Consider the following 21,993-nt stretch of genomic DNA (forward strand, 5'->3'; position numbering starts at 1 on the left):
TTCTTCACACACCCATAAATCCTCAATAGAGGGTTAATAATAAATGCTGTCTTACACAAGTTGGAAGTTTTCCCATATTTCTTGGAAACCTATTATGCAAGTGACGGTCAAAGATCATCTTTCACCATCTGAGCATTTTGTTATTGCCTTTGTAATCTATAACCCAGTGATGACTATCAAAAGTCAAATTTGGAGTTGATACCTTTAAGAATGCACACAACGTAAAAGCTCTGCAGAGTTTCTGGAGTCCTCACTTTCAGCGTATTACTTATTTATTTATGCAACTTTTGCTTTGAAGAGTATTTTTTTACTTTTTTTTACTTTTTATTTAAGTGATTTAAAAGACAGAAATCTGAGAGTATGCAGGATTATGATGAAGTCACAGCATTTCTTGGTCATTGGGGACATTTCCAGCAAAGTGTTTTCTTCCTACTTTGTGCCAGCGTGCTGCCAAATGGATTTGGTGCTTTTTCCCTCATCTTCCTTACTGACATTCCCAGTCACCACTGCCTGGTTCCTGATATTAACTTGACAGAAGACTGGCACCAAGCTATCATTCCAATGGAGGTAAAGAAGTTTATTCATTAAAAGAAACAAGAAGAGCTGCATGTAAGTTGTGTCAGTGTTGCAATCAAATCCTCTAAATCTAATATTTTTCTTCAAAGTTATTTAATGTATTTAGTCTGAAATGTCAGTATGAAATTTGAGTTGTGAAGTACATAACCACAAGACAAAGAAATCCTTCACATAAAGCAAAATTTAGCTGAAAGAGAAATAGTATTTTCACTCTGCAGCTATGATACACAAACTGGAACATCATTATAAAAGTCTGGCATGTGCAAGATGACTTCTAGACAAGGCGTTCTGCAGCTAAGTCGTTTTGACAGATGAGTCATGGTAACAAAATTTATATTTGAAAATATGAATCATTTAAGGTAGGCCGAAATCTGCTTTGGATTTGTGTGACAGTCAGTGGCAAAGGAAACGCTGCATGGTTGGAAGGAATGATCGTTCCCACTAAAAGTCTGTGAATGTCACTCAGTCAGTCAGCCAGCACAGCATAAATGAAAGCTACATTTGAAATAGCTTCCATCTTTAGAAACAGAGTTAGTCAAATCCAATACCAGCCCAATACCAACACTTTAAAAGGCATATACAGTAACACACAATTATATATTATTTATATTCACATTCAGACCAATTTAGTGGGCAGGACAGTTAAAGCGAATTCACAATTACCTGTAATTACCTACTTTTTTTCTAAAGACAACATGTATGTTTGAGTTATATGTTAATGTTGGAGGATGTGCAAATGTTTAAATGTGTCCGTCTGAAATTTACTTTTTTAATGATCATATTTGCAGCTTTGTAGATGTATTTTCTAGAGATGGAACATCAGATATTACATATCGGTATTGGTCCGATACTGACCTAAATTACTGGATCGGATATCGGAGAGAAATAAAAAAAAATGTAATCCGATCCATTAAATATCAAAAAAGCACCTCACAAAACTGGCGACACGGCGTAACTCGGCTCATAACCGTAGCACGTCGGAGCAGTGTGCTCACGTGATAGAGTCGCTGTGTGTATTTGTAGCCTCGCTACCAAACCAGCATTTCATCTACGAGGAAGTTATCCCAGAGAGAAGTAAAGCAAGTGTGTAAGTTCATCTCTGAATGTTTGTAAAGCATTCCCACGTTAAGCTTAACAACCGATATATGGAGCGACTGCCTCTTCTCTCTCTCTCCCTCTCCTGCCGCTACTTCATGAAACTGATCAATGATCAGCTGATCGGCTTTTCTGTCGCGAGTCCCATCTCTCTTGTTTGTTTTTGGCCCACTTTGCACCAGAAAGAGGAAACCAGCGGCTGAACAACAGCAGCACGTTTAAGCTTGATAAGCTGTTGTTAGAATTTATTTAATATTACTTTCTAGACCAGGATCCTTTTCTACGTAGCTGACGGCTGGTAACTGTGCAGGGGCGGATCTAGCAAAGTTTAGCCAGGGGGGCCGATAGGGCATTAACAGGGAAAAGGGGGCACAGAGACATACTTTTCTTTCTTATTCTCATTTAAAATGTCTAGCTTTTAATAAATAATTATCTGAATCTTACACCCAAAGTTTTAATCTGATGTAAAATGTATAGAAGTCCATTACTGTATATAGTAACTATTAAGTCTAATATACCCTAGTAAGCTATAGTACTTTTTCCTTTGGGAAGGTACCATCTGTGAATTCTGCAATTCTGTTGAAGAAAGATGTTGAATCTATTTAATTATTCTTGAAAAATAATTTAATTCTGTGCATTTTTGTTCACACTGCATCAAATAAAAGTTGATTACGTCGATTAAGCATCATGAGGTGGAGGGTGGGGGGTGGTTCCCTATTTTTTTTTGCTGGGAGTTTGCAACCCTATTTGTTAGTTTGCTTAATATTTCTGCTAAATACTCTTTAAAATACCAGAACAGGGAGGATGGTGCAGGTTTAAGTTTATTAGATTGATCAGTATTGCTGAACTATGAAATATTTTGGGCGCAGTGTATTTTTTTTTACATACAGGTATAACAGAATAGCTTTAGTGTTGTTGTTTATTTAAACTTGAGTATGAACTTATACAAAATGCAGCAAGATATTAAAAACAGTTTTATTGATTAAAAAACACACTATATCGGATTCATATCGGTATCGGCAGATATCCAAATTTATGATATCGGTATCGGACATAAAAAAGTGGTATCGTGCCATCTCTAGTATTTTCTTTGCATTCTGCAAAGCCAACTTTAGCTTTAAGCTCAATAAAGTAGAATGGCCATATTTTATGACAGGGTATATATTTATATGTGTGTGAAGGGTTATTATGAGCACTACGCCATCAAAATATGGTCATGGTTTTGGGTTTTATGTTTTTGTACTTTGCGTTCTTGTTTATTTTTAACCATTCTTTATTTTAGCTCTAGTTTTGAATTGTGTTGTTTAGAGTTTTTACAGCTTTTAAGATTATCTTTACAATAGTAATGCCTCTGTGTCTAATCTTTAGTTGTTGAAACTTTGTGATCTGGTTTCTATTGGTTTTTGAATTGTATTGTGATCGCTTGTGTTTTACTTTGATCTGATCTGTGCCCCTGTCTTTGTTACGTTCCCCGCTAGGTTACTTCCTGTTTTATTTTGAAAGTATTTTGTTTCTTGTTTAGTTTAGTTTGATTTCCTCTTTTGTCAATAACCTAATATTTCAGTATTTCTTGGTTGGTTTGTTTCTGCATGTTTGTTTGTTTTGTTGTTGTTGTTGTTGTTGTTGCAGTTATTTTAGATTTGTTTTTCTTGATCTTTATAGAGGGTAGTATTTCTTTTATAATATGGTATTCAACACAAAGACAATTTCACAGAAAAGTAAATAAATTAATGTATTTATTTAACTGCAAGATGGTGAATGGGAAGCTGGAGCTGAGCAGATGTCGGAGATACAGGCTGGATGTGGTCAGAAATCTTTCAGCTCAGGGATATATTCCAGGCCAGGATGTTAATCTCACTAACCTGGAGCAAGAGGGGTGTGTTGATGGGTGGAGCTACAGCAAAGACATCTATAAATCCACTATAGTCTCTGAGGTAAGTGTGTAATACAGAAGATATTTGAACCATGAAAAAATAAGTTGTCCAAGCATAAACAGCACCTGAAGCCTTTGTATTGTTCTTTTCAATTTTTTATGCACGGACATTTCAGTTTGACCTGGTATGCAGCGAAGAGTGGAAGCAGCCGTTTACTTCCACAGTTTACTTCATGGGAGTTTTAGTTGGATCCTTTTTTTCAGGACAGTTGTCAGACAGGTAAAAATACTTTTTTCCCCTTTTAAGCAGCACAAACTGTATATTGATCTTTTAAATTCTTTCTGGCAATCATTACATATTAATACTTTATAATATGGCCTCCTGTAATTAGACTGAATTTCAATTTATTTTATTTGTAATTATAATGTACTTATATTTACCTACAAATACTTAGGTTAGGTACACTAGAATAAATACAAGTACAATTCTTACACAAAACAGTAATAAGTAATTCTAAGTAATGTAATTTTACAAAATACAATGTAATTTTGTATTTATTTGTTATTTATGTCTTAATTCTTTTTTTCCTGACTGTAAGTCAATGTAATTCTTTAAAAATATATATTTTTTAATATTTTAATTCTTATAATTTCAAATAAAATGTGTTTAAATTCCATTTAATTAAAGGTGAATTACACTCTTACAGTAGTTTTTATCGTATTATAAAGTGTTTTTATTTCTACAATTGCTTTGTTTAGCATGTAATAAAAGTCGTTATTACATTATGTAACTTCTTTATTGCTGAGTATTATATTGCTATTACCACTAAACACACAAGTATACTTTATAATAAATACTTTATGATAAGCAGTATGTCTTATTTGTTTTTTCTTATTTCATCTTTTGACTTTTCGCTGTAGATTTGGAAGAAAGCCAGTTCTCTTTCTGACCATGGCACTTCAGACTCTTTTCACTTTTGTTCAAATCTTCTCATCGTCTTGGACAGTGTTCTGCATCCTCCTGTTCATCAGCGGTTTGGGACAAATCTCTAACTATGTTTCTGCTTTTGTGCTCGGTAAAGGCATATTTTTTGTTCTTTGGTTACTGCAGCAATGCATCCATTAACCTCCATTACCTCAAAAGTTCTGTTGATATTCTCTTTGTGTGCAGGCACTGAAATCTTCACCGGCAATGTGCGCGTCCTTTTCTCATCCATGGGTGTTTGTCTTGCCTTTGCCTTTGGCTTTATGATGCTTCCTCTCTTTGCCTACTTTTTAAGGGACTGGACATCTCTCCTGTTAGGTATATCTCTCCCTGGCCTTCTCTACCTTCCTCTCTGGTGGTAGGTTGTTCTTGAAAAAAATATAGCTGCATTCCTGTTAAGTTTATCTTCCCATGAATTCATTATAGAGTATATAACCTCTGGCCAAGAGTCAAAGAGAGTAATAGGCAATACTATAACTTCTGTTCCACCTGATCCAGGCTAAATCTTTTGGTTTCTTTGTGTTGAATACTGATGCAGGTTAATTCCAGAGTCTCCTCGGTGGCTGCTTTCACAGGGAAGAGTGGAGGAGGCAGAGAACATAGTGAAATATGCCGCCAAGAAGAACAAAGTAGAGGCTCCACAGGCCATCTTTGATGATTACGATTCACCAGTAAGTTGGCTTTGAATTAAATCATTCAGGCACGTAAAGAGAATCTGTGGAAGACACATAAATGTCTCTCGCACTACACACGACAATACCCAAATGATCAGAAATATAACTGTTACCAAAAAAGGATCGAACCCTGGAGCAACAGATATTACCGTATGCTCAGAGTCCAGAGTACAGCTGCTGAGACTGGGATTTTGTATCTTTTAGGCAGATAAGACTCAGGCTAATGAACATCACAGTATCTTCAGCCTGCTGAGGACTGCAAACATCAGAAACACATCGATCATTCTTTGCCTTGTGTGGTGAGTAGTAATTCAAAGCACTTATATTTGGGGGATGAATAGAATATCCTATGTTTATCTGAATTCCCATGAATGATGAGAGAACAGGAAAAAAGCCAGTTTAGTTTAGAAGAGCAGTGTTTTGCTCTAAGCCATATTTTTTCACATTATATTTTTACAAGCACTTGAAGCACCATCACCCACTGCAAGCCCATAATCACCAGAGAGCTGGCTGCACTGGTCTTGCAGACACATAATTCCTGCTGGTTTGGCACTCAGTGAACACAACTAGCAGTGTTCACTGGTGACAAGCCTTTGAAGGTCCTTTTCAATGCAATCCCAATAGTCTCCCAGAAAAGCTCCTTACTGGTAAGTCACTGGGAAGAGTCAGAGTGTAATGCATTGTAACGTAACACATTACAGAGATGCGATTATTTATTTTGGTAATGAGAAGTGCAGTAGTAATATGATTAATAACAAAAACCTCATCTTTCAATTGCATGAATAGATAATATAAATGCACTACTGCTTCTTCCAAGCAGATTCCTTTTCAGATTGCTACCATGTTTTATTTGACATATGTTTCCAGGTTCACTCTAAGTACTGGCTACTTTGGTTTATCTCTAAATACATCTCGACTCCATGCCGATCCGTTTATCAGCTGTTTCATCTCAGCAGCCGTGGAGGTTCCAGCATACATTACCAGCTGGCTGGCTTTGCAATACCTTCCACGACGACTTGCTGTCATAAGCATCTTGCTCCTTGGAGGAGTATCACTGTATTTCATTCAACTTGTGCCTCATGGTAAGCAGAAAAAATGCACCATATTGTGTCCATGGGAGTGTCAGAGGTTTTATTTATTTATTTATTTACTTATTTATTTATATGGCTGAGGTTTTTCAGGCATATCTTATCTCAAATACCGACACTAGAAGTAGGTACTGAAGCAAATTAGTATACAGCCTTATACAAATCTTTTTTTTTTTTTTTTCCCTTCAGGTCTATCATATCTGTCTATTACTCTAGAGATGGTGGGCAAATTTGGTATTACTACCGGTACTGCCCTGATGTTTGTATATACAGCAGAGCTGTTCCCAACAGTACTCAGGAATACTGCAACAGGAATGTGTACTACTGCATCCAGAGTGGGAAGCTGTATTGCACCATTTTTGTTAAAGCTGAGTGAGTGAAGGAATGTTTCTCAAATCTTCATAAATAAGCATTTTATCAAGTATATCTAGTGGTCTGTATGGACTCCAAATTCCCACACTACATTACATTCCATAAACACAAGACCAAGGCCTTTCATCAATCCTAATTGCTCCTTGTCTTTGTGCAGGTCAGTACTTTAAATATCTGCCTTATATTACACTGGGGAGTCTTGCTGTTGTGTCTGCCTTCGCTACTGTGTTCCTACCAGAGAGTTTCGGACGGCCTTTGCCTCAAACTATTGAACAGATTCATAAAAGAGAAAGGTGAGATCAGTTGGAAGAACATATGTAATATTTATTGAATGTGAAACTTGTCATAAAATCTTGTTTGTTTCCAAAGACCTCAGACGTAGATCTCAGACTTGTGATAACGTGATAACGTAGTCACTGTGCAACTACAAAAATTGACTCTTAATTTAAGTGTTTTAAAAGCACCAAAATGACAATAACTAATTTGGCAGTAAACACAAAGATGGTGACACTTCACGTCCTTCCTGCAAAAACAAAACTGTGTTTTCTTTGTCTTTTGTCCCTGACAGAATGAAATGTCCCTTCATTACTAGAAAAGGACAATCAAAACACGTGAAGATTTTTGAAAGTCGACTATGATTTTTTCCAACACCGATGAGTCACGAATATATTGTTTTACTTCTTGTGTCTCACTGCTACGTTTTGCTGTTCTTTGCATTGGAGTCAGTAATAACATGGTAATAAAGGTGAAGTAATTGAATTAATTACAAAATTTTAATCCAGACGATGTTGTTTTAATAGTGTGTATGACTGAAGGTAAATTTAATGTAACCAATATTGTTGGAGCAGCAGCTTGAATGTCCTTGTTCGTTAGCAGAACAGGCTGCCAGCAATTTTTCTATATAATTTGGTTAATCTTGAAGAATAAAGCATTATTTTATTACATGTTTGTATTTGTTTAATATGCAATATTTTCAATAGGACACGTTTGACAAACTCATAATTACTTAATGAAAAATTTTCTGTAACTTTACTTAATTGTACATATTTTTCATCTAACTGTAACTGAAGTCATAATTTATGAAGAATTAGTGAATTTGTTGTTGTGTGTAAAGAGTAAGTACTGAAATAATGATTTAGTAATGACAGAAAATCTATCTCTTCTACCTACCCTTTCTTCATTTATTATGTTACAGCCACAGAAAGCACAACTGTGATTGGAAACTGCGGCACAAACAAAGTTACTGCAACCATGTGCAATAAACTTCATTTCACTTCATTTAAATGGTTGCTTTAACCCTTTCATGCATGAATTATGACAACCTCAATTGGGATTTTTTTCTTAAATATTTTTATTCATCTTTAGGCATGAAAAGATGAATTAAAATACTTAAGAAAAAAATCCAGATTGAGGTTGTCTGATTTATGCATGACAGGGTTAAATAACAATAATTACAATGAAACACGTCATACATCTATGGTAACATTAAATGACCAGTGGGTGGCAGGGTATGGAGTGACACATCAGTGTCCAATGTAGTGGTTTATGTGCAAGTATACCATCAACGCTGACACAAATACAAGAAAACAGCCTTTGAATAGCTGTCCACTGTAGTGACAACTATACGTGAAAGGGTTAAAGACCAGGAACCAGGTCTGCAACCACTCACATTCAGTTGCCTTCAAAGGGACCTTGGTGCATCAGGAGGGTGAAAAAACAAAAATAAGACAGAGCCAGTCTATCACTTTGTTATTATTTGGTGAATGAATCGGATTCCTAAATTAGACAGCAATTATTTTCAAACCTTCACCAGTTCATCTGAGAGGGACTGCAGTCAGTCTGAGTCAGATGGTGATTGTTCATGACAGGTTGGCTTGTAGGCAAGCTGTGCATTCACCTTACTATTGAAAGTGGCCGCCCAGAGGTTAAAAGCTGGCTGTCGCAGCTACTTGCAGTCAGTTCTCAAATTAAAAAGAAATAATAAAAAATCAGTGCAATCACCAGAAAACCAAACATTTTTCCTAGTCACAGTCAAATTGCTGCCCTATTTTTACTCTAGTGCACACGTGTTTGAACTCCAGGCCTCAAGGGCCGGTGTCCTGCAGGTTTTAGATGTGTCCTTGATCCAACACAGCTGATTTAAATGGCTGAATTAACTCCTCAACATGTCTTGCAGTTCTCCAGAGGCCTGGTAATGAACTAATCTTTTGATTCAGGTTTGTTGACCCAGGGTGATATCTAAACCTGCAGGACACCAGCCCTTGAGGCCTGGAGTTCGACACCCCTGCTCTAGTGTGACTGAGTAATTAGTTAGCCTATAGAACTTCTGATATGCAGAACCATGTAATTGGTTGCATCTGATTAACAGCTGAATCCAAAGAAAACATTATTTTTATTACATTAGATTATAATGGTTACTTGTTTGTGTGTTTGTTTTTATAAGTCCCCCTTAAGTTGTGGCCTAGAGCTGATCTACTATTTTCTACTATCAGTCTACTACTAGCCGATCTACTTCCTGGTGTCTTATCATCACAATCAGAATTACTTTGTGGTATCTGGGTATTTTATGGCATACTCATGTATGATGTCATTCAGAGTGGCAGATCATGGTCAGATCATGCTTCATGGTAAGCAATTAATGAATAAATCTTCCATTAAATAATGCATTAAATGCATTATGTATTCCCACTATATTCTAAGCAAAGTATTGAATTTCTACAAATTTTCTGCAAGTTAGTCTTTCAAGTTTCCTATTGTACATCCTAATGTTGTCAAATTGGTGGTGAGTATAAGCTTCCTTTTATAATATTTTTTTGCTATAATATAAAAGTAATATTTTAGAGTTTTGTAAGGAAATTAGCTCTCCGGTCCCCTTGAACTGATATAATTTTATACATCCAGTGTCAACACAGCAATAATTTTACCTATGTCTATAAAGAGGTCACTTAGTGGAAATGTGTACACAATCTCTGCTCATCCAGTGATTCGAATCAAGTCAGATTTTCACTTTTCTCCTTGTTTATGGAGTCTTTCATTCAGGAGCATTTTCCTCTTCTCTCATGTGTGTGACAGTGTAAGGCTTTCTCTGACAGCATCTACAGAGAAGGAAGAAAAAATAAAGTCATAATCAAGCGTTTTCTGTTTTTTTACATTTCTGTATGTGAACTGTCCTGGACTAAAGAGGAAGTGGAAACACTTATCTGATTCCCACTATGTATTTTAATATCTGTTATATGGGATCAGCTGACCTGACTGGGTGAATCTGGGTAAATTTCCGAGTTACTAAATAATAGCGACACCAATAAAATATTGTAAACTGTGGTACATTTGTTTTGCTTATGAGTTCAGTATATTGCATACACTCACTGTCCGCTTCAATAGGTTCAACTGCTCATGAACACATATATCTAAGCAACTCAGTGCATTTAGGCATATAGACATGGTCAAGATGACAGCAAAGCACAGTCAGTCTTTTATGCAGTGAGCTTTTTATCATAGTTTTTTCTTTACCTTTATCTGATTAAACACAATTGTAGCTATGACAAATATATTGAGAAATATATATTACATGATGATAATCCCTGATACTCCATGTAGGCAAGTCGCATGGTAGATGAGGGTGTTTTCTATATATGCAAACAAACGTTACTTATTAACAAGCGGGAATCTAATCTTTGCACATTTGGTTTAGCTGTTGAGAAAAATAATCAAAGGGCAAATGTGTTTGAGCTTGTGAACTCACCAACACACCAAAAATTAACAGAGTTGGGTAAAAGAGATCTATATTTTTCTATCTTTCTTCTTTCTTTTTAAGTTTAAAATTTAAGCAAACACATTTTTTGAAAAAAAAAAATATAATGGTATAAAATTGTGATACAAGAAAAAAAAAATTAAACTTTATGTTTAAAACTATTTAAAATTGAAAGATTGGCCTCTCCTTATAACACCGGAACGTGAAACTACCAAACGCACAACGATTGTAAATTTAAACTACACTGAAAAAAAGAGTAAAATAATCTTTTTACCTAATCTCACTCTATAATGAAACTCTTTCTTTACCCGGGGAAGTGCTGCATGTGATCAATGGTCTCAGGCAAAGGCATTCCAAAGCTCTCAGGCAGCAGGAGACTCAGCAACCCTGCTAAGGCTGTAAGGCTTCCCATAAGGATGTAAGGCAGTGAAACGGAATAGCTTCCTGTGGCAACACATCAAAGGAAGTGAAGAAAGTGAAAAACAACCTTGCCTACAATGGTTACAAAAAAAATCCCTTAAATGGTAAGAAACTTGTAAATTTTAACTGAAGGCTGTTGTTTCCTTTCTGATTGCTAATCAAGTCTTCTATTACACTTCAACTAGTGGTATTTCTTGTTGTTTAGTTCTAGTTGGGACATTTCTAAGTTGTTATGTTCTCCTTGGACGTGTGTGGTCTGGTTTCCTTGAGGAGTACAAGTTAGTTTAACTCCAAACTTCAAAATGCCAAGTTATCTGACTTTGAACGTCTAAATGTTCAAGCCTTGTGACAGAGTATTTACTAAAATAGATGAAAAGAAATGCATAAACACACCTTCATTTAACGAGAAACTAAGAATAAGCTAGATGTAATGGCAGGATGCTTAGCATATGTTCTCCTCACTTTAAACATGTGTTTATTTTTCATGCTTGTAACCAGTGATTAACACAACTTTAGGGAGAGGACAGAAGATCCTTACTTAAGTAAATGAAGAACGGAGCAGTAATGCTTCCTATTCTGGAGGCCATAGAACAGGCACCAACAGCTGTATTTCTCAGCACAGTTGGGTAGAGTTCAGCTGTGAAGGCGTAGACCAAAGAATATGCTGTTGTCACTGCAAACTTCCCTATCATCTCCAGTGCTATCGCCAGAGAGAACAGATCTACGGGGGAAAAAACATTGCAAACGATTGAAAATGACTGTACTTAATCAATAAATATGAGAACAACACTCAAAATAGAACATGTGAACATAATATATAATTATATTTTTAAAAAAAATTAAAGATTACCAGAAATTACAGCTATAATGAATCAGTTTTGAACAAAACATTGAAGTGCCATACGTGTTGGAATAAGCTGAATGAGCAGCAGAAACAACCCTCCCATGGACAATGATGAGGACAGAGTCAGCCGTCTGGAACACCAGCGAAACATAGTCCATGACAAAATGTAGGCTGGTATCTCCACCAGAGCTGACAGGAAACAGTTGAAGTGCACATTCCCATGAAGGTTTGCCGTGTTCAGGGAAACAGCAAAGTAGGCAATGGTCAAGGTGTTCCTGTGAGGATATAAGGTGTCCTTTTTGTATCCTTATTCTGTACATCTCAATAGTATGGCACTACAAAGTAGTCAGAAACATAACAAAACATTGTATCAACAAAATATTTTAGTTTTTTGGTGGTTTGATACTGTAGATGTTGTGACGGCAACATCTACAAAACCTCCACTAAAAGTGAGAAATGTGGTACGTTATAGATGAAAAGCTAAATCTAGTATTTTAGGTGGTGTAACATAAGTTTGTCATAGATCTAGCTTTGTAGAGCTTAATGTTTTAAGAACATCTATTTTAGAATTTTGTTTAACATTTAAAAGTGCAGATAAACACAGTTAGTGACTGTCCAAGTGGTTCCTTCAAGTGCTGAAAAACAAAGCCAAAATGAAATTTCCTATGGTCATTTGATAATGGCATCAAAAGCCCTGAAGTACTTTACTACTGAGCTGCCACCCAGGCAAAAGAAAAATAGAGCTAGATCACGTTATAACGTGAAAAGTTTTGTTTTTCTAACAATAGAAAAATAAGGGTATGGGGCGATCGTGGCTCAAGAGTTGGCAGTTCGTCTCAAGAGTTGGCAGTTCGTTCTTTTGCCTGGGTGACAGCTCTTTACAGTACTTATGCCTAGAAACAAGATAAACCTAGAGCTATTTTTTCCTTTTATATTGATAGGGGACTTCGTTTTATTTTTGTCTTTTTTCAAAAGTTGCCTTAAGCCTCAAAGTTATGGCAGATAAGGAACATGGTTGCACTGAGTGAGCAGCATAGACAGTTTTAAGATGGCTGTAGCTACTGCAACGTCATGCACTGGTTTCTGAAGTCCTGTTTTTAAGTCTAGTCTCTACATTAGAATTTTCACCATCTTGGGGTTTTTTTTAAATCGTGTTTTTTATAGGACTAGGAAGGTTTTTGTGATCACAACCATCACCATCTGGTGGCACTAAGAAATAATGCAGGCTTCAGTCACTTTTGTATTGGCAACATTTTTCCAAGCTACATCTATGTTTTAAACTCACTGTGGTGACAGGTAGGTGCTGACTACGTTCCCAGCTCTTTGCTAGGTTTCATTTAAGCTAATTAAAGACACTGAACTGAAATTCAATTTTTTAGTATGTCAGTGCTAACTGGCAGGTATCTTTGTGTGTGCAATGCATCTATACTGTGTATGGATACGCCTTGATAACCAAGCTAGCAATGCTAGCTAGCTTGGTTAGCACATCAAAGTCCAAAAATTGACCATTTTGGCTAAAATAATAAGACTGCAACACATAAAACCAAACTTCAAAGCAGTTAAGAAACCAGTGGGTGATGTCATGCTGTCTTTGTCCATTTTTTAGATTATATACAAGGTGACTAGCTAAAAATTACAAAAGCAAGCCAAACGAGAACCACAACTCAACCTTATTCCCCTATAGGAACCCTAAAGCACTCAAAACAAGTTTTTAATAGAAAGAGAAATGAAAAATTTGAGTTTTATTTAAGTCAGTTAATTGTAATAAATATGCAATGTGTGATTACATATTTATTACAATTGATATTTTCAGGATATGCATCCTAAAAATATTTTCATATTAATATTTTTAACTTCAGAAGTTAAGAAAAAATATCATCTTATCCACTAGCGAAGACTTAACTGTGTAAAGCTAAATCGAATTGTTTCCTGATCAAACAGAAATGCAGCTGCATCTGTTTTCGGACTCAGCAAGAAAGCGTGGACAGGACGAATACAGGCATACTGTGCAGTTATGCAAAACCTGATTTTGATCTTAGTTGCAGGCTTCACAGCACCCGACAGGTCATTATTTGTTGTTAGTGAAACAGCCTGACATGTGGTCAAAGTGATGCATGAACAGGTTAAAACTTTTTATGTGAATGTAAGCAGTCGTGTGTGTTTATGCCCACATGTGAGTGCTTGGATGTGTGTAGCTGTGTGTATGTAGGGTCACGGTACCAAATGCGAGGGTCAGGTGGGACAGCAGGGACTCACCAGATCAGCCACAGCGTGACAGAGATCCAGCGGATGTTTCGAGAACGAAGCAGGTCACAGATGTTGTGGGCCCTTCTCTTCTCAGGCTTAAGTTGTTCCTGTGGGGCATCGATGCATGTGGAATAACAAACACTTAACAAGCAGAGCCATCAGTCTGGAAATAATGTAACTGGAGAGAAGCTTGTGGGTTCAGGGTCAGATTTTCCATATATATGTATATATGTGTGTGTGTGTGTGTGTGTGTGTGTGTGTGTGTGTGTACAGTATATTCAATTGTGAGGATTTTAATTTAAATGAGCAAATATTTCAGTGTATAATAATAAAGTTGGGGGGGAAATGCATTTATATCCCCTAAACCGCATATTATACTGCCATTTGCTGTAATACCACATTTGTAAGCTAATTATATCCCCATGGATTGCTTGAGACAGATGTTTATAATTAGAAACAGACAGCAGTCAAGTATTCAGCTTTTTATTCCCCCCCAAAAAAACAATCCCACAAAAACCACCATAATCTACTCCCAGTTTCCAGAAATGACACCAAATAAATGTTAACTCTACACATTTTTTAGCAGATCTGTTCTCAAAAATATAAAAAATGTGTCTCCATAAAAACATCAGACACCTGTATTGTTCTAGACCTAGTTACAATAAACTGATAGAGAAAAAAAACCCAACATTTTGTAGCCCATGCTAAGGGTGCATTATCTCTAAGGGGGAGATATTGTCTGCACAGGATAAAGTTCATGAATGTGGCAATTTGGTTTCTTGAATAGAGTTCAAGAAACCAAAGTTGAAAAAAATAACACAGAGGTCATCTGAATGGAGGAATGCATTGTGGAAAAAAACAGACCCACTTTTTAAAGTTCTTTCGTAGAGTTCAGCTAGTAATTTTCCATTATTAAGCATGTGATCCTTTTTTTTAACAATGAACACAATTACTGCAATTAACAGTTTGATTTATTTCATGTTTCAATCTCGGAAATTTACCATTTTTCTGGATTTTAGGTGTCTTTCGTTTTTTGATAGACAGTTGTATATGGATTGAACTGAAGTAGACAAAAACCAAGGTAATATTAAGAAACATGACGTCTTCACAGCTTCTTTCATAAACTTACCTTTATTTGCAGTTACAGGTTTAATCAGTTCTTACTGCTGTTAAAGTTCAGGCCTTTCAGGTTTAACCATATACTCAACCATTTACCAGCTAATCTAACCTGTACACATTTAGGCTCATAACACATGTACAGCTGTACTAAGGCACAATATAACGGTGCTTGGTGTTCTTTTCAGCACGTTGAAAACTCCTTGTCGATTAAAGTCGACTTCCTTTAATAGTTAAAAGGCACATTATCCAGTGCAAGAGTGCAAGAAGGAAAGGTGTTAAATAAACCTTGACAACGTGTCTGTCTGCTAGCCGCCAGATTAACGTTCATTCATGCGGAAAACAGGAAAACAGCAAATGATTACATCACAATGCACACTGAGCAGTGAACCCTAAAAGGTTCATGCTTCTTGCCCTTTCACCTAGAAATACTGAAAATTCAGTTGGAATATTAAAACAGATAGTCACATGGTTTAATTGTAGGTGTATGCATTCTAATTTTCCTGAAAAAGAATAAATATTTACTGTCTTACTATCTTGTTCAGTCATTAATATTATAGTGTCTAAGTGATTTCTGAAAACAAATGAAAAACAGCAATCATACCTCCAGTAAAATAGCCTTCTTTCTAAATTATTTGTGTAGTGACAGTAACAGATTTTCACAGTTACAGAGAAAACACTGACAGATAAGGCATTTTTGTGTTCCCTAAATATTTTAAAAGAACTGCCGCTTCTCTAGCACAGCACCCAAAAAGGTCTCACCTGCAAGGGACTAAAGATGACTGATGGAGGCTCAACCTTGTTCTTCTTAGCAGCGTCTCTGATTATGGCCTCAGCTTCTTCTATCCTTCCCTGAGAGAGCAGCCACCGAGGAGACTCTGGGATAAACCTTTTTCATTAAACAAAAGAGGGCAGAAACAGAGGCTCAACCTTTTCAAACCAAATAGAGCGCAGTCAGGACATCATGTAAATGTTTTGTCAATATTTTTTTACTGGCTTCATTAAAAAGGATCCAAGAGAAAATAATTTGATTACACTAAAAAAAATCCTAACACTCCCCAGATATACAGCTGTGCATTATCAGTTACCATAACAACATGTACAGTCACACACAAACACACACCTACCTACCACCAGAGAGGCACAAAGAAGAAGCCAGGCAGGGAAAGGCCTAGAAGGAGCATCCTCCAGTCCCTGATGAAGAAACCAAAGAACGGCAAAAGCATGTAGCCCCCAGCAAAGAACAGATTCACACCCGCCGTGGTATAAACAGTCCGCACATATGGGCTTAATATCTCCGCTCCTTGGAAAATGATGATTAAAAAAAACATTCAAAATACAAGTTAAATTACATAAAAGTTTTGTATTACAAAAAAAACATATCTGAAAACTTTTGAATAGAGTACCTAACACAAACGCAGCCACATAGTTGGAAATGTGGCCCACCCCAACGACAAAGAACAGGGCGCAGAACGCCGTCCAAGATGGAGAGAAGACCTGAATCAATGTGAATACCGTCTGAATTGCCTGAGTAACAAACAGCACTATTTTTCTCCCATACCTGAAATTGACAGAAGGCAGGACTGAACAAATCAGCATGTTTTATAAAGTGGGAGAGTCAGTCAAATTCACGACAACAATAATGTCTCATATATTCTTTTTTCTGCATGTACTTCAATGAGACAACATGTGCACTCAATGACTAACAATACCATAAAGACTGACCAATCCCCTGATACCTCATCTCTTTGCTTCTTTTTAATTACAATTTTGTTTTACAGCAACTTTACTGGATAGTTCACTCTCGCCCCTGCCGTTAGCTTCCATCCAGAACAAATGAAATAGTCTGAAATTGTGTGGTTTTCTGAGACATAACCAATAACAATTAATTATTTAAGTTTGCCCCCCAAAATCTTACTCTAATGAGTAACAATGGATTTTCCCTTTAACCTAACTTGGCTTCTGAGTTGTGCTCGAAATCTGTTTAGACTTTGTGAGGGATTATGCAAGAACTGTTTTCAATAAAAACAAAATGCAATGAGCTATGAATCATCTAAATTTGTTCTGAGGCCTGTTTTTCATCTTTTTTTTCTTTTTTTAAGAACGCTAAAGTTGCAATAGTTTGAAAAGAGAGATATCTTGCCTTGCATAGGGTACTTTCTTGTTTTATTTATAGCAGAGCTATAGATAACTGGTTTCGACTGGAAGCTGACCAGTTTAGTATCAGGACACTTGGTAAAACATTTGTAAAATGTGGTTTGGCACTGTTTTGCTAATAAATATAAATTAATGTGTTTTTAAAAACACAAATTTATATCATTTTGTGATTCACTGATGCTGTGACAGACTATGGTGGAAAGAACACACTGAGTTGTGGAATGAAAAGTGTATAATTAACTTGAGCATACTGATTAGCCTACCGTATGCAGTGACATTTGTTTAACAGCTTACTTCTGTAGCAATAGATATGAGTTAAAGGGCATTTATTTCTATATCATATCTAAAATATAGTGTGGTAGGATTAGCAGCTGGGCTTAACAATTTTTTAAAAACTATTCCTCAGTGAATATTGGACTAAAGGTCACATTACTACACATGTGTTCATTCAGTAGATCAACAGTACTCAACTCAACTGATTTGACCTATGCTTAACAATTGTTAAGCATAGGTCCATATGTCCGGAATATGCTTATCAATTGTTACCCATGGGACTAGAATTTAACAATTAATAATAAGTAGAATTTAACTGAATTAAGCTATCTTGTCCATAACCTGTCAGAGAGCTGTCCTGAAATGAAGGAACCAGTGAGAACTCCACAGAAGAAGAAAGAAGAAGTCAGCGGTTTCTTCCAGCTTTCATCACAAACCAGGTCCCACTGAAAAAACACATAGGAGATATATACAGTGCAGATCACACTCAAAAAGGTTTGCTTTTTTTAGTTTTGTTTTCTCTTCAAGAAAAACCAAAGAGCTCAGTGTGTTCCAGATGTTAAACAACAATCTAAAAGCATAAAACAGCATTGTTCATGTAAACCACACAACCTAGGGCCAGTTTTCCACAAATTAGAGATTTTGTGTTATTTGAGAAATTGTTGCCACATCTTGTTTGACTTTGTGATGAATTCCCATAATAACAAGAGTTTAGCTAACACACTTCCTGTATATCACAACATTTAACCTATCTATAGGCTATACACAGTCGCCTAGATCTACCTCAGCATAAAAGCAGAATCAGCCTTCTCCGCATTTAGAAAAAAGGCGTGTACATACCTCCGATATGATAGTAGAAATGTAGATGCTCTGGTCATACTCCCATCCGTCCAAGCAGCTTTCTTTCGGCACAGTAGACAGATTCACATCAACGTCGGGCAGCAAGCCTTTTTCAGAGAAACTCAGGATATCAACAAGTTTGTATCTGGAACACCTGCTGCGCACTAACGCGCCACCTTGGCTGCTCTCTTGCTCCAACGGGATGCTGCTGTTCCTCCACGCGGGGGTGAGGTTGAGATGCGCTGGTATGAGGCAGTGGTGGGACGGCGTGTCGGCGAGGAACACCGTGGAAAGGGCAGTGAAACCGTTAGGGATGACGGTCAAAGAAAGGAGGAAAAACACCTGCTGCTGGAAACGTCCCCACTCTCCGAGGAAAGCCGTTGAAGTTTCATAGTCCGTCATCTTACTGGTTTCTGACGGCTCAGGGTGCACACAGTGGGCCAGAGTTAAGAAAAATGAAATGATGACTGGAGTGGGCATTTCTTAAGCAGAGCTTTTGTTTCAACTACTAAACCATCCCTCCCACCTCGCGACGTTTTAATTATTGGCCAAGTTTCTCAAATTAACTTGTCTTTAAAGGGACAATCCGTGATTTAAACTGCATGACGCAATAATGCATTGTTAAGCCCCCAAAGTAAACAGTGTTAAGTGTTAAAATATCGATTTTTAGTGCATTTTAGTGCACGTGCATTATGGCAGCTACATTATCTCTATCATTTCTATTTCCTAATACTCAAAAACATAAATAAACCATTACTGATTTTAAAAGAATTTTAACGTAATAACGATAGCAAAATACTTGATTCCATTTACACAAGTGTCCTTCTGTATATGCTTTAATTTAGCTGCCATCACCTATGCTGATTTGCATCACTTGACATGTGAGTCAAAGCTTTGTTCCTAAGTTATAACAAGAAAGTGTGCACTGGGTTTATCTGCTAAGACAGCTGTTTCAGAGAGCAAGCATGAAAATCACTGTGATGGAAAAGTCCATCATTAGGGAGAGTCCAGAAAGGACAGCGTCTTACCCCTGCACTGGAAGTTGTATTTCCAAATTCCTTACTTTAGTCTTGCCATACCAAATGCACTCTGGACTCGTTTATTATCGTAATGACACCTATGAGAAATTATCTTTGGTCCAAGGCCAGATAACGATGCGCGGTGTTCTCTTTGGTTATAATTCCCTAAAGTCTTCCCTCCCCAAAGACCAGATACCTTTTTTGTTATACTGTGTCTTTCTCCTGAATCAAACTGCCATAAAAAGACCATGAAGTCGAACACTCTCATAATTTCCTAAACAGTTAATTATGTAAGCGTTGGATACCACTAGATCAGTAAATACAGCTCCAGCCACCACTCACTTACATGCCAGCTTAAACTGTCCACATTGTTCTACGTTAGTACCAAAAACCAATGAAGAATGAACACTGTGCATGTCTGTCGATTATTAAAATTAAATGAAAAAAATACAGCTAGATAGAGAGCGAGTGAGAGGGGGGAGAGAGAGTGCATTGCTCTTGTAATTTTCCTTCTGCTCAAAGAGTAGGACAGTTTTACCGCCATATCTAATCTTTATACAAACCTTTATCATGAAAGAACTGTCACATGCATGTAACCCCAGCCTCTGCATTTATTGATTGTGTAAAATGTGATCTCCTCGGTGCTAGGCTATGAAAACCTGCTTGCTGGTAAAGCTTGAGTTAATGATTGTGTACACTGCTTTACACATTTGTTGTAAAAAAAAAAAAAAAAAAAGACAAGGAACATGCTGTTTTTCACCCAAGGATTAACAAGGAAATCAGGCAGGCTGACACTGGAGACACATGTTCTTGATTAACTTCGGTGGCATTAATTATTTATGAAATAGATTGGAAAAAGCCGGCAGTATATTCACCATTATGCAGGATATGATACATGTTTTAAAAGCCTTATTTGATGTTACATAAGTGTTTGTGTTTTCCAGGTTTTATTAAGTAGAAACATAACTGTTCATTGCAATGATTCAAATGCATGTTGCTGTAAAATCTATGTGGTCTTTTCGACATGTGTCACCTGAGGAGCTGTAAGTCCCTTTGTTAGAGTTGTTAAGCAAGACTCTTTATTCCAACTGCTGCTGGACTCTCATGTGATTGTTACAACTTAATACGTTTTTAAATGTTGTTATGCACTTAGAAGAAACCTTGTCTGTAGACAGTAAATAACTTCAGCTTTAAATCTTTATCTATAGATGAGTATTTTCACTCTGGGAAAAGATTTATCTGTTTATCGTTGATCATTTCTTTTTTGTCATATTGAATAAAGACCACAAAAAACCTTCAATATCCCAGCTGGAATATGCATTATTGTTTTCTTATACTTTATTTACTATTACTATCTTCTGAATATATTGTTTTACATCTTAGTTTTGTTTCTATGTGTGTCAAATACACAGCATTTGGTACAGAGCTAGACAATCAAAAGATCCAGTCCAGCCCACTGGATGACTAAGCAAAGTGTGGAACTGCAGGTTTTTTCAATGAACTTCACAGTCAGTAATGATTTGTCCAATAGGATCATGCTGTCCTGGCTGGCTGTCTGATGGATGCACATGCTATATTGGCTATATTTTTATCCAAACTCAAAGTCTATATCATTGTTAATTTTCAGACTCGCTGCTGAAAAATAATAAGGATGTTGGTTCCATGCCACATCAAGGATGGTTAAGGATGAGGCGAGGTGCTGGTTATGCAGCAGTTTTAACAGTCTGACCCGCTCAGGATCAAACTGGGTTGTGTGTGGCCTATGAACAAAAACAGGTTTAAGATCTCTTATCTAAAGCACTATAAGGGCCTCTGAAGGGTGCATATACACTCACTGGCCACTTTGTTATATACACCTTGCAAATACTGGGCTGGACCCCCTTTTGCGTTCATTACTGACTCAATTTCTGAATGCAATGACTCAACAACATGCTGAATAACCATAACCCCCCTAACCTAACCTAACCTAACCTAACCTAACCTAACCCCCCTGGAAATTACGCCCCTGTGTCACACAGTGGCTGCAGAATCGTTGGCTGCACAACCATAATACACATGTCCTATTCAACAACATCTCAAAGGTACTCTATTGGATTGAGATCTGGTGACTGTGGAGGCCACTGGAGTACGGTGAAACCAGTTTGAAATGATTTGAGCTTTGAGCACGTTATCCAGTGTGTTATTCTTAGATGAGCTAAAAACAGACAAAATTCATCACTAAAAAGCTGTTTAAAAGTGAGTGCAGTATCTGGGTTTTTGTTCTTAGAGCATAAAGATTTTGCGTGTATTTTTTGTAATTTTTGTAATTTTTTACTTAAATCATTCCTCTTTATTTATTTATAAGATTTGTCTCCAGTAAAACCTTAATTTATATAATTTATATTATATTTATATAATATCTTATTAAAAATGCAATTGACTTTATGCTGCAATACAGGACCCCAATCAGTCTCCAAACCATGTAGATATGTAAAAGAGGCTAAATATAAAAATCTGTAGTGAATTTACAAAAGCGTGATGAATTTGTGCATACAAAAAATCTTTAATCCACATATAAAGTCATGTCTGCCTTAACGGAGTTTCTTAAAATAGTCCAATGAGAGACCTAATTCTTCTTAGCAACATTTAGAGTACAGGCACGTGGACTTCTTGGGAGTATTTAA

General features: G+C 36.6%; 2 protein-coding genes across 4 annotated transcripts; one reads left to right on the forward strand and one right to left on the reverse strand.

Moving 5' to 3' along the window:
* Nucleotides 1–163: 163 nt before the first annotated feature.
* On the forward strand, nucleotides 164–7,743 carry LOC100708369 (solute carrier family 22 member 5). 3 transcript variants are annotated; one of them, XM_005456116.3, is made up of 11 exons: nucleotides 164–567; nucleotides 3,423–3,605; nucleotides 3,721–3,824; nucleotides 4,466–4,620; nucleotides 4,716–4,887; nucleotides 5,068–5,200; nucleotides 5,408–5,502; nucleotides 6,071–6,285; nucleotides 6,481–6,663; nucleotides 6,821–6,956; nucleotides 7,232–7,743. In XM_005456116.3, the coding sequence occupies exons 1-11, from the start codon at nucleotides 361–363 to the stop codon at nucleotides 7,299–7,301; spliced, it is 1,653 nt and encodes a 550-aa protein (XP_005456173.1). In that variant the 5' UTR covers nucleotides 164–360; the 3' UTR covers nucleotides 7,302–7,743. The 3 variants fall into 3 exon arrangements, with proteins under 3 accessions (XP_005456173.1, XP_025766737.1, XP_019219641.1); XM_025910952.1 differs by having other exon boundaries at nucleotides 487–609; XM_019364096.2 differs by lacking the exon at nucleotides 164–567 and adding an exon at nucleotides 1,645–1,663.
* Nucleotides 7,744–7,750: 7 nt separating this feature from the next.
* Nucleotides 7,751–19,173, reverse strand: slc22a21 (solute carrier family 22 member 21). Its single transcript, XM_005456117.4, has 10 exons — nucleotides 18,312–19,173; nucleotides 17,814–17,917; nucleotides 16,448–16,602; nucleotides 16,173–16,344; nucleotides 15,804–15,930; nucleotides 13,935–14,032; nucleotides 11,739–11,953; nucleotides 11,373–11,555; nucleotides 10,723–10,858; nucleotides 7,751–9,758 (listed from the first exon to the last, which is right to left on the reverse strand). Exons 1-10 carry the CDS (start codon nucleotides 18,789–18,791, stop codon nucleotides 9,695–9,697), a joined length of 1,734 nt encoding a protein of 577 aa, XP_005456174.1. The 5' UTR covers nucleotides 18,792–19,173; the 3' UTR covers nucleotides 7,751–9,694.
* Between the last annotated feature and the right edge of the window lie 2,820 nt (nucleotides 19,174–21,993).

This window comes from Oreochromis niloticus, linkage group LG10 (genome assembly GCF_001858045.2).
Source record: "Oreochromis niloticus isolate F11D_XX linkage group LG10, O_niloticus_UMD_NMBU, whole genome shotgun sequence".
NCBI lineage: Eukaryota > Metazoa > Chordata > Actinopteri > Cichliformes > Cichlidae > Oreochromis > Oreochromis niloticus.